Here is a 12,907-nt window from a genome sequence, read left to right as displayed (position 1 = left end):
GGGGAGGGGTCAACAGTGGGAGGGCTTCTGATGTCCTGGCCCCACTGCTGGACCTCCTGAGGGCACCTGGTATTTTTGGCCACTGTGTGACAGAGTGTTGGACTGGAGGGGCCATTGGCCTGATCCAACATTGGTTTCTCTTAGGTTCTTACTATTAAGGATGCGAACCTCCAGGTGGGACCTGGGGATCCCCTGGAATGACAGCTCATCTCCAAATTGCAGAGATCAGTCCCCCTGGAGCAAATGGATGCTTTGGAGGATGGACTCTATGGCATTGTACCCCACTGAGGTCCCCGGCCTCTCCAGGCTCCACCCCCAAATCTCTAGGTGTTTCCCAACCTGGATCTGGCAATCCTACCCCCCCATTCCCCTCTGGGGGCCGGGGGGGTACTGAGCAACCCTAGAAGAGACTGAAGCACCCAGCAGATCTGGACTTTCTGCAGAGACATATTATTCCACTAGGTGCAAAGTCCGTTGCAAAGTAAAGACAACGAGCACTAGGAAGATCCTGAGGCGAGGGTTCGGTGGCTGGGGACGCACCCAGCGGGCCAGGGAAGCGCGGCGTGGTTTTAGGCCAGTGTGGCCAGTCACCCGCTTCCTCCACCCTCACCAGCATCCAGGCACCGCAGAGTCCTTCCCGTCTGGCAGCTTCCTGGATACTGAGGGTGAGCGGCTAGCCTGCGGCTGTGTGGGCGGGAGTGAGCCAAGCAGTCAGTCAAGTTAGCCAGTGGCCCGGGACCCGTGTGTGAGTGGCAGGTCAGCCGGCTAACTGATTTTGCCACACAGTAATCCTGCCACCCCATAGCCAGAAGCCACCCCAACTGGCTTTTATATATAAGGAGAGATACCCTAAAGCTTCTAGTGCCCAGAGACACCTCCACCTAGAAAGATGCTATTACCTGCAGTATTTCCTCTAAGCTGAGTGAGTGTGAGCTAGCTCACAGTTTTTTAGCCTCCGGCTCACACATTTTTTTCTCAGCTCAGGAAGGAGGGCTCCAGAGCAAACTAATTGATGCAGCAGCCAAATCGCTGGCTCACAACTTTCATGGCGGTAGCTCACCAAGTAGAATTTTTGCTCACAAGACTCCATAGCTCAGAGGGAGCATTAGTTACGAGTATAGTCAGGCAAACGTCTTTTACAGCTTGCAAGCGCCTTACTAAAAGCTGAACTCTCCATCAGGCAGACCTTCCAGTACAAATTGCGGTCTGGCAGCGTCTGGATTTTTGACTCGCAGGAGCTGCGTCATTTGGGTGGGTGGGAGAGAAAGAGAATTTTACGGTATTTGTATATGAGTTCAAGTGATTGGCTCACAGGAGGCCCCCAGAGTGCCATCGACTACCCTGGCTCCCTACGCCGGCCTGCAGTTAAAACGGCAGCCTGCATTTTTGGAAGCAGGATTTCTCCCAGTCAGTGGAGCGTTTTTAATTCGCCAAAAGAACTGGTTTGGAGAACCAGTCTGGTGTCGTGGTTAAGTGTGTGGACTCTAATCTGCGAGAACCGGGTTTGATCCCCCACTCCTCCACGTGCAGCTGCTGGTGTGACCTTGGGTCAGTCACAGTTCTCTCAGAGCTGTTGTCTCACGGAAGAGCTCTCTGAGCCCCACCTACCTCACAGGGTGTTTGTTATGGGAAGGGGAAGGGAAAGGGATTGTAAGCCGCTGAGTGACTCTTTTGGGTAGTGAAGGGCGGAGTATAAAGCCTATCTCCTCCTCCTCCTCCTCTTCATCTCCTCCTCCTCCATACACAACACATATCCCTTAGCTCACAAACTGAAATACGGCTGACCTTCTGATACAGTTGCCAACCTCCAGGTGATAATATTTAAATAAACATGTAAATCATGATGATGATGATGAAGAAGAAGATCTTCTTCAAATCTTGTCCAGTTGCTTATCATTATCTTCAAACCCCTTTAACTTATCTTTTCCATATATATCACTTAGTAATGAACGTTCCCACCATGATAAGTTGATTTGATGTTCCCGTGTCAATTTTTCTTCTGATTTTAAATCATTATTTATTTCTAGCAATGTGTTATAGTTAGCTTTCTTGTCAGCTGTCAAGAGTGAAGGTTTAACAAATCCGGTACGCTTTTGAGAGAGCAGCTCTGAAAGGACTTCAGGAACATAAAGACTTGATTTCACATGGGATAAAAGAGTAGATCCACAGAACCTCGTTTGCAATGCCAGTTCAGGGCAGTGGTTAAGTACATGGACTCTAATCTGGGAGAACCGGGTTTGATTCCCCACTCCTCCACTCGCAGCTGCTGGATGACCTTGGGCAAGCCACAGTTCTGTCAGAGCTGTTCTCTCAAGGACAGTTCTGGAAAGAGCTCTCTCAGCCCCACCTACCTCACAGGGTGTCTGTTGTGGGAAGGGGAAGGGGAAGGAGTTTGTAAGCCGCTCTGAGACTCTGAGTGAAGGGCGGGCTATAAATCCAATCCCCTCCCCCTCCTCCTCCTCCTTCCTCCAATAGGGAGCTGGGTTAATTGCAGATCAGAAAATACAAAACCGATATAAAGCAAAATTAGAATTACAGTGTAAGAAAACAGAGTACAAGAGGACCTCCTTTGCCGAAATCTATGTGGATAGGGGTGCCACCTCCAGGTTGGGAATTTCCAGGAGATTCGGGAGTGGTGCCCAAGGAGGGGGAGGTTTGGGGAGTGGAGGGACTTCAGCCGGGTCATATGCCGTAGAGTCCAGCCTCCAAATTAGCCCCCCCCCGGGGGAACTGAACTCTGTCGTTCGGAGACCAGGTGTAATTCCACGAAATCCCCGGGCCCCGTCTGGCAACTGGCAATCCTGTTTCTTCCCGTGACGAAAGAGCGAATGCCAGATTTCTTCTGACACTGACATTTGCACTGGGGGGGGGGATCGGACTTTGTGATGGCAGCGCTCACTGGAATGCGCGGCAGAAAACTGATAGATTTACAGGCAGCCAGAAGCCAGAGAGAGGTTTTTTCTCCCCTCCGTTGGCCCTCGGTGTCATTGGCGTTCGAGTCCTCTCAAGATTCTCGGCCAAGGAATTTTATTTTCCTCCTCCTGCTCTCCTGCCTTGTCTGTTGCCAGGCGGCGTCACAATTTTCTCGGGATAAGCCCGCGGCCACCTGGAGGAAACGCCTGGACTGACGCACTTTGGAGGTCGTGGCCCAGGGGTCATTTGGGAGGGGGGACGCGGGGGACGCCATCCCCCCGGGTGAGGTGCGGGAGGGCGGGGCCTGGAGCTCCCTGCTGGTGCCCGCTGGAGGTCGCCGCCGGCTGTGGGGAGGACACACTTCCGGTGATGTCAGGGGGTGTGGCATATGCTAATGAGTTATGCTAATGAGTCCCCCTAGCTCTTTTTCTACGAAATGACCCCTGTCGTGGCCTCTGTCAGGGGTCCCCAGCGCGGTCCCCAGCACCTTTTCTGGCTTCCGACTGGCCATTGGGGATTTGATCGGCTGTGCGGATTTTTAAACAGGTGGCTTCGGCACCACAAGGATCTTCCCCACATGACCGAAAGTAAGCTGCGGTTGCCGTTTTGAGGCTGGTTCTGCCTCCAGCGGCAGCCCTTTTGTGGCCGCCATTTTGTGGCTGCACCCACCACGCCTTGTCAGAATTCCAAATATGTCCGCAGGATCAAAAAGCCCATGGGGCTGTGCGTAAAGCCTGTACTTTATTTAAATTTCCCTGCCGATTTGGTAGCTTGGTAGTTCTTGGGCGAAATATATCCCTGATTGCCTTCCTTTGGGCAGAATAGGTGGAGAAGTGGAATTTTGTCTTCTTAGGGCACTGCCCCCTGTTCTGATATCAACATCAGAAGAGCCCTGCTGGATCAGAGCAGTGGTCCATCTAGTGCAGCATCCTGTCTCACACGGTGGCCGACCAGTTCCTCTGGAGGGCCAACAACAGGGCAGAGAGGCCGAGGCCTTCATAAGAACATAACAAGAGTCCTGCTGGGTCAGACCAGTGGTCCATCTAGACCAGCATTCTGTTTCACACAGTGGCCAACCAGTTCCTCTGGAGGGCCAACAGCAGGGCGGAGAGGCCAAGGCCTTCATAAGAACATCAGAAGAGCCCTGCTGGATCAGACCAGTGAGGGTCCATCTAGTCCAGCCTCCTGTCTCTCACAGTGGCCAACCAGTTCCTCTGGAGGGCCAATAACAGGGCAGAGAGGCTGAGGCCTTCATAAGAATATAAGAAGAGCCCTGCTGGATCAGACCAGTGTTCCATCTAGTCCAGCATCCTGTCTCACACAAGGGCCAGCCAGTTCCTCTGGATGGCCAACAACAGGGCAGAGAGGCCGAGGCCTTCCCCCAGGTGTTGCCTCCTGGCTCTGGGATTCAGAGTGCCTCTGAATATGGGGGTTCCCTTCAGCCACCACGGCTAGTAGCCACTGTCAGACTTATCTTCCATGAATCTCTCTAATCCCCCTTTCAAGCTGTTTATTCCTGTGGCCATCACCACATCCTCTGGCCGTCAGTTCCACATTTGAATCGCTCTCTGTGTAAGAGATTATACCCTTTTGTCCATCCTGACCCTACTGCCCATCAACTTCATCGGACGCCCTCTGGTCCTAAGAAGAAGCCACAAACAGTGTCCCCAAAGTAGGACGGCCACTTACTACTTAATTTTCTTTCCGTAAGCCAAAAAGGTACCTGGGGTGTAAACCAATCCCACACAAAACTGATTTCACAGAACTAGAGTGAAAAACAGCATTTGAGTCCAGCGGCTCCTTTGAGACCAACAAAATCTTATTTAAGGTATAAGCTAACTAACTAACTAACCAACTAACTGATATATGTAGTCTGAAGATCTATGTTGTCAGCCGCCCTGAGCCCACCGTATGGTGGGGAGGGCGGGATATACATTTAATAAATAAATAAGCAGCTGGTGTGACCTTGGGCCAGTCACAAGGTCTCTCACAGCTGTTCTATCAGGGGCAGTCCTCGAGAGAGCTCTCTCAGCCCCCACCTACCTCACAGGGTGTCTGTTGTGTGAAAGGGAAGGGAAAGGAGATTGTAAGCCGCTCTGAGACTCCTTCAGGTAGTGAAGGGTTGCGGTATAAATCCAATCTCCTTCTCCTCCTCTACATAGCACTGGTTCCAACCCCTAACCCTATTAGAAAGAGGAGGTGGGAAACAGAGATGCAAGTCTCCAGATAGGACCAGGGGACTCCCCCTCCCCAAAAAATTACATCTTATCTCTGGACGACAGAGATCAGTTCCCCTGGAGAAAATGGATGCTTTGGAGGGTGGTATTGTACCGCATTGTCGTCTCCAGGCTCCACCCCCAAATCTCCAGGCGTTTCTTACCCTGGAACTGACAACCCTAACCCCTCCATCCCTCTCTGGTGGCCGGGGGGACCTGACATCTCCAGTGGGAAATCTAGATAAATATATTTCTTTTTTTAAAAAAACACTTTGCACAGCGGAGTCAGAAAGAGTTTAGCGTTTGGACAGTCTTCGGACTCCTTGCCAGGTTTTGTCAGATGGAAATAACTTCTAATTGGTTTCTCTTTAACCCGAGTGCCTTTTGCGTGACACACACATTCTATAAATATGACTTTCTAGGCAAGGGATATCTGGATGGTTCTTTAAAACAAAATATATTAAAAAATGCGAGTCTGCAGTTGAAACGGAGACCGGCCAAGTGTGTGATTGCAGTTGAAAGGATTTACTCGAAATAGTCCGGGCCATGGCGCCCGACTGGGATTGCTCAGAGAAGATCCCTTGGATGGTCGAGACCAAAAAGACGTCATGGAAGAGCAACGTTAGGAACAACCCCCCCCCCCAATTTATTCTATTTGATTCGTGCTCAGAAATTGGCCTTCGAGGATTTGGAAAGTTTGGCCGAGTTCGATGGATTTATACTGTTTTAGAAAGCAATCTGTGTCAGGGAGAATTTGCAGGATGAAACTTGACGGGCGCTGGATGGACAAATGGAAGCGCTCCTTCGCTCAAAGTGTAGTTAACCCAACTTGTGACGGCCACTAGTTGACTTGGCTTTTAGACACTTGCATGGCAGATAGCTTGTTGTGTGTAAAGTGCCGTCACCTGACAGCCAACTTCTGGCGACCTCAGCCAAGGGGCTTTTATGGCAAGTGAGAAGCAGAGGAGGTTGGACATGACCTTCCTCTGCAGAGCCTTCCTTGGTGGTTTCACATTCAAGTACCAACCCTGCTTAGCTTCCAACTTATGGTGACCCCAGTAAGGGGGTTTTGAGGCAAGCGAGAAGCAGAGGTGGTTCGCTAAAATCCTTCCTCTGCAGATCCCTCCTTGGTGGTCTCCCTTCCAAGTACTGACCCTGGTTAGCTTCCAACTTATGGTGACCCCAGCAAGGAGCTTTCAAGGCAAGCAAGAAGCAGAGGTGGTTTGCCATTGCTTTCCTCTGCAGAGCCTTCCTTGGTGGTCTCCCTTCCAAATACCGACCCTGGTTAGCTTCCAACTGATGGTGACCCCAGCAAGGGACTTTCAAGGCAAGCAAGAAGCAGGGGTGGTTGTCCATTGCTTTCCTCTGCAGAGCCTTCCTTGGTGGTCTCCCTTCCAAGTACTGACCCTGCTTAGTTTCCAAGTTATGGCGACCCCAGCAAGGGGCTTTCAAGGCAAGTGAAAAGCAGAGGTGTAATAGCAGGAGTTCTCTAGAAGACTGGTGTGGACCATTGAGGGAGGGCTGGTAGGGAGCTCTCTTGTGTTTTCAAAACTCTTGAGAATCCATTTGGAAAGACCCGAAGCTTTTTTTGGAGAGTTGTCCGAGAAACAGAGAGTGATGAAAATGTGCTGGTAATTACGAATGAAGATTTCACTCGTATGTATGTGATTCACGAATGAAGATCTCACTCGTATGTGTGTAATTCATAAATTATCAGCAATCTCCGCGATGCCATCAGCATGTCGTAGAGAAAGGAGACTGGGATATCGGTTTGGGGCCCATTCAATTGCAGGAGTGTTCATTACATTCATGAGGTATGGGAAGGTCAGGAGAAACTATTGCCATTGTAAGAAGAAGCCGAAAGGTACACAGTAACGGCCCAATCCTAAAAACAGTCTAACCCCTCTATATGCATCGAAGTCAATGGGCTTAGTTGGGCTTAATTCTGTTTAGGATTGCACTGTTAGCAGAGCCAGCGGATATGTAACATTAGAGCCCGTTGACATAGCAGTAAAATAAAGAATCTGTTATTTCTTTCTCTGCTCGTAAACATGCCCCCAAATTATTTATTTGGACTGCATTAGTGCTGGTAGAGTACTTCTTTCCCTCCACGGTGGGAATACATTTCCTAGGACTTCGTAAAACAATATTTTGTCATCTCCCGAGACAATCTTAATTGAATGGAAATGTCTTACCATTCTTTTCAACTGGCCGGTAAAACAAATGGTTCCCCTCGTTTTTAGAGATAGCGAGAAACCCCCGTAATTGTTTCCAGGAAAAACATGCACTCCCAAGGGTGCTTTCTTGGTAGCATCTGGAAGGGTCAGATTAACCACTTTCCCGAATTTTCCATTATTCTTGTTCGGGTTTGGTTGATATCCAGCAACGAGAGAGGAATGATAACACGTGTATGATTGTGTGATGATTATACCTCCCTGTACTCAGCATCGTTGTTTGGAGTTGTGATAGCTCTAGAACAATGGAGGGGAGATTGCAAATACACCTGCTTCATTTTAGGGTTTGAGCCACGGCTCAGTGGAAGAGCCTCTGTTTCCCACGCGGAAGGCCCCGGGTTCAATCCTCAGCATTATCCAGTTCTGTTGTTCCCGGCAGCCGTAACTCACTCTAAGAACAACTAAGTCATCAGCGCACAATCACCATTTGAAGAATCGACTTTTATTTCACTCTCAAACATCAAAGGGTTTGGCTTTTCTTACACTCCCTTTTTCTGTAGCTGTTAACAGCCTCTAAAGTCCTGAATTTATTGAGTGGTTCATGTGGTAAGAAGGAGTCGGATCTCTCCTGTCTGCTGCTAGCTGAGAGGGTTACAAAATCACTGGGTGGGCAATAAACAACTTTCCCCGGGCAAATGTATCAAAGGCAAAGGGAGGCTGTATAGAACCCATCAAGAGAGCTAGGTACCTCTAACCAGCTGACCTTAGGGTTGCTAAACTACGTTTCCCACAATCCTTTGTGTATTTAAAGATGCAGTAAACTATTCACGATACTTTACTATTCTGATCTCCGCCGGGGCAGCACACCAGTTGAAAGTATCAGGTGGTCGGTGGTATGAAGAACCTCAGCCTGAGATCCGGGAGGGCCACTGTGAACCTGAGTAGACAATACAGACCTTGATGGACCAGTGGTCTGGTTCAGTATAAACCCAGCTTCAGAGGGTCATGTATTATAGGGGAGGGCTGCCCTGATCCGGATATCCCAGGCTAGCCTGAACTCATCAGATCTCGGAAGCTAAGCAGGGTTGGGGTTGGGTCGTATTTGGAAGGGCGACTTCCAAGGAATACCAGGGTCTTGATGCAGAGGCAGGCAATGGCAAACTCGTATTTGGAAGGGCGACTTCCAAGGAATACCAGGGTCTTGATGCAGAGGCAGGCAATGCCAAACCACCTCTGAAATGTCTCAAAAACAAGTCTAGCTCACCACCTAGTGGTGCATAATGCTAAAGATCTTGAAGTTCTGGTCGCCAGACAATATTAGGATCTCCTGGCTATACTACACACAATGCCATATGATAATAATAATAGAAGAAGAAGAAGAAGAAGAGTTGGATTTATACCCTGCCCTTCACACGGAGTCTCAGGCTGTGGTTACACACACTAAATAATACACTGTCAATCCACTTTCAACGCACTTTCCAACTGGATTTATACCAGTTCACACAGTAAAAAATCCAGTTTGAAAGTGGATTGTAAGTGGATTATTTAGTGTGTGTGACCGCAGCCTCAGAGTGGCTCACAAACTCCTTTCCCTTCCCCTCCCCACAACAAACAGCCTGTGAGGTTGATGGGGCTGAGGGAGCTCTGAGAGAACTGCTCTGGAGAGAACTGTGACTGACCCAAGGTCACCCAGTTGGCTGCATGTGGAGGACGAGTGGGGAATCAAGCCCAGTTCTCCCAGATTAGAGTCTGCCGCTCTTAACCACTACACCAAACTGGTCAGGGCCATGCTACCTACACTCTTTTAGCTGAAGATGTCAGGAAACAAACCTGGGCCTTCATGCACGAAAAAGGATCCACTCTACCACCGCCCGCCGCTCTCCTCCATCCATTCGTACTGTCTGATTGCAGCGTGTCATGAAATTCTGCTCTGGAGACCTGTCGGTTTGAGCAGCTAGTTGGCCGAACGCCAGGAAAATGGCGTCACTCCCTCGGACGCTCGAGCGTGTCAGACCAGTCATATACTTGCAGATTTGCACAGCTGCTCCAACACGACCCTGAGATGATGCACTTCAGCAATAGGGTCACTTTGTTACCCGAACCGTACCCCAAGGCAATTACAGCATTGACTAAGCCCTTGGAGCCATCTCTGGCAAAAACACACAATTTTTTTTTTACTTAGTCAGTCCGGCCTTACTGGATCCCCCCCAGGGCAGGCACGGCTCAGTGGTTTAAAAGCTAATTAAATCAATATTTTTGGAAACAAGACACAAGCGTGGAAAGGGAGAGAAATGCGAACTGGTGTATCCTTTGCGCCAAATGGAAACTTCTTAATGGCCAGTGGTTAAAAGTTTATCTCGAAGGCCTCGCTCAAATATCGCTGCAAAGTGTTACCTGATGCGCAGGCGGGGTCAGGCACAGATTGAGTCCCAAAGGAGCTCATTACGACCTCTCTCTATGGCTCTTTGGTTGTGACTTATTCAGCAAAAAAATTATGTTCAGGATGTATTGGGCGCCACAGCAACTCTTTAGTAATGTGCCCAATTGTGGGCATTCTAACTCACAGGACACAGCCCTTGAACGTATGCTTTGGGCATATTCAGACCGATTTCACACAAGAGCTGTGCTGCGGTCGTGCCTCCCTTTGCCCTGCTTCTATTGGTCAATTTCCCACTCGAAGCCACCTGGTTGCATTTTGACCTGCAGCTCTGCCTGATTTTCCCCGCGGTTTCGTGATCTTCAAAAAACAGGATCACGAAACCGTGGGGAAAATTGGGCGAAGCCGCGGGTCAAAATGCGGCCGCGCGGCTTCCAGTGGGAAACTGACCAATAGAAGCGGGGCAAAGGGAGGCGCAACCGCGGCACAGCTCTTGTGTGAAATTGGTCCCAGTCATTCATTTTTTTGGGGAGGAAGTGATTACTCAGTTTGATTTTATATTAGAAAGGATCATTGATTTTTGAGGATGTGTTTTTAAACAGGACTCCTTTGGGTAGTGAAGGGTGGGGTATAAATCCAGTCCCATTTTCTTCTCTTCTTCTTTTTCCCTGGAAAACCCTCTAAGGGTTTCCATAAGTTGACTGTGACTTGACAGCACTTTCCACCACCCCTTTAGGACCAAGGATGCATGAATTTATATAAAACTGGGCAATATGTAGTTCTATAACAATATTTCTGTGATTTATTTGATAGCCGTGTCCTGAAAACAGAAGCATCAGGGAGGTCCAATGCGCATCGTACAACAACAAGCCTTTCATGGGTCGATTCTATGAATGGGAGCCTTTTGCAGAAGGTAAGGGAAGACAATTTGCTCTTGTGTGTTTTTTTGCGTAACGGGTTACGGAAAGACCGTTGCTTCCTTCTTCGGGGAGACATCAGCAGAGTTTTCCTGTTCTGTGGCACTGTTCATTTGCTTGTTGGGCCTTTGGAGGGCACATGCGTTTAAGAAGTTGGTGATAGCTTGTGAATACTAGTACTCGGTGGTGAAAACGGGGGGAGGGGGAGTTTGGCCTGTGTACCTTGCTCGCCGGCCATCAGAAGGTGTCTGGTTGTGTGTGTTGTGTGAAACGTGATGTGGATTGGAACCGGTTGGCCCGTTGGTCTGATCTACATCTGAGCTGAACAGAGCTGCTGTCAGTTCTAGCCCCGTGCTGGTGTGAGCTACCAGCCTTGTCCCCAGCTCGCCGTCCACCCAGCGGTTCGAAAGCTTCGGCGAGTAGATAAAATGGGTACCACTCCTTAGAGAGGGTGGACACACTAAACCCCCCCAGTGGGGGAGGTGTTAGTCGGCGAATGGAATGTCCAGCGCGTAAGACTGAAAAGCCTAGAAAGAACTCTTCGGCATTAAGAAAGCCTGTAATGGGCCGTCCAGCCAGGCAGTGGCAGTGCTGCACTGCAACTTGAAGCAGTCCGGAGAAAGCCGACGACATCAAGCCACGCCGAGGGAAAAAATGCCGTTGGAACACATCTGACCTTACAGCTGAACAAAACTCCCAGTCGGCTGCGAACGTGTGTGATTTAAAGCTCTGTTACGAGTACAGCCTATCATGATCCGCGGCAAAGACAAGAGAGGAAAATCGAGGGCCCAATATAGCTCGCCTCTTAAGTAATGTTTCAAGGGCCAAGGTAAGGATCGAGGAAGAAGTAGAAGAGGAGGAGGAGGAGGAGGAGATTGGATTTAGAGACGAACAAGATATTCAGGGTATAAAGTTTCGAAATACAAAGCCCATTTGTCAGATACAAGTAGTAATGGAAGAAGAAGAAGAGGAGGAGGATATTATTATTATTATTATTATTATTATTATTATTATTATTATTATTATTATTATTATTATTATTATTATTATTATTATTAATATTTATTTATTTATTTATTTATTTAACGTGGCTTCTCATCCAACGAAGCCGATAGGCAGTAGATTCAGGATGGACACAAGGAAATACTTCTTCGGACAATGAGTGGTTAATAGGCAGAATTGTTTGTCAGATGATGTTGTGATTGCCTCGGGGGATTAGATGAATTCATGGAGGACAGGCCTACCAGTGGCTGCAAGCCTTGGTGAATAAGGGAACCTCCATGTGCAGGGGCAGTGAACCTCTAAATCCCGATGCTGGGAGGCAACGTCACCAAGTAGCTCACAAAGTAGAATTTTTGCTCACAAGACTCCACAACTTAGAGGGAGCGTTGCCTAGTAGCCCCCTCAACAGGTTAATGGACCATGATTTTCTTTTAGCTTGCTAAAGTCCAGCCCAAAGTCCACTGCTTGTACAACCGGTGCTCTTTTTTTGCCATTCAAAGTGGGAAATCGATGAATTCAAGGTGACCAATGCTTTGAAACCCTCGCGGTGGACTGATTTTGCCAAGGAACAGATTTAATTTAAAAGTATGACATCGGTGTTGATTGTTTTTCTTTTTATTCCTCCCAATGAGTTGGCAGGGAATTAGTGTGCATTCTGAAGCTCTTTCGGCAAGAGGTTGTTACAGGTTTCCCCCAAGGGTGCGTAAAAACACTAGTGCGGGTGAACAGTTAAGACTCTGCTGACAAGGAACACAAATCAACTGGCAAAAGGCAGGGAGCGATTTCTCCGCTCGCTAGCGAGTGGCGTCGATCTTCAGAGGCCCTCCTTCACCTGTGCTTGGAAGGAAGGAGAGGAAGACCTCATGAGCTGTGGACTTCCCAAACAAATCTTTAGTGCGTTTTTTCGTCACTTGATCTATTGTCTTTTGTGTACTAAGGATCGCTCTCCTACCGCGAAGGCCACACATTTCCCCAGCTCTGTTACGAGTACAGCCTATCATGATCCGCGGCAAAGACAAGAGAGGAAAATCGAGGGCCCAATATAGCTCGCCTCTTAAGTAATGTTTCAAGGGCCAAGGTAAGGATCGAGGAAGAAGAAGAAGAGGAGGAGGAGGAGGTTGGATTTAGAGACCAACAAGATATTCAGGGTATAAAGTTTCGAAATACAAAGCCCATTTGTCAGATACAAGTAGTAATGGAAGAAGAAGAAGAGGAGGAGGATATTATTATTATTATTATTATTATTATTATTATTATTATTATTATTATTATTATTATTATTATTATTATTATTATTATTATTATTAT

At 48.4% G+C, this 12,907-nt stretch overlaps 1 protein-coding gene across 1 annotated transcript in view; it reads left to right on the top strand.

Moving 5' to 3' along the window:
- The window catches only part of LOC107110346 (thrombospondin type-1 domain-containing protein 4-like), a 519,752-nt gene that overhangs the window by 45,164 nt on the left and 461,681 nt on the right, over positions 1-12,907 (top strand). The window contains exon 5 of the mRNA XM_015411125.1: positions 10,494-10,593. Within this exon, the coding sequence (XP_015266611.1) occupies positions 10,494-10,593 (100 nt within the window). The remainder of the gene's footprint in view (positions 1-10,493; positions 10,594-12,907) is intronic.

Source organism: Gekko japonicus, unplaced genomic scaffold (genome assembly GCF_001447785.1).
Source record: "Gekko japonicus isolate JY-2015 unplaced genomic scaffold, Gekko_japonicus_V1.1 scaffold796, whole genome shotgun sequence".
In the NCBI taxonomy this organism is placed as follows: Eukaryota; Metazoa; Chordata; class Lepidosauria; order Squamata; family Gekkonidae; genus Gekko; species Gekko japonicus.
Note: the sequence above shows the minus strand (reverse complement) of the source record. Positions and strands in the feature narration are given on the sequence as shown.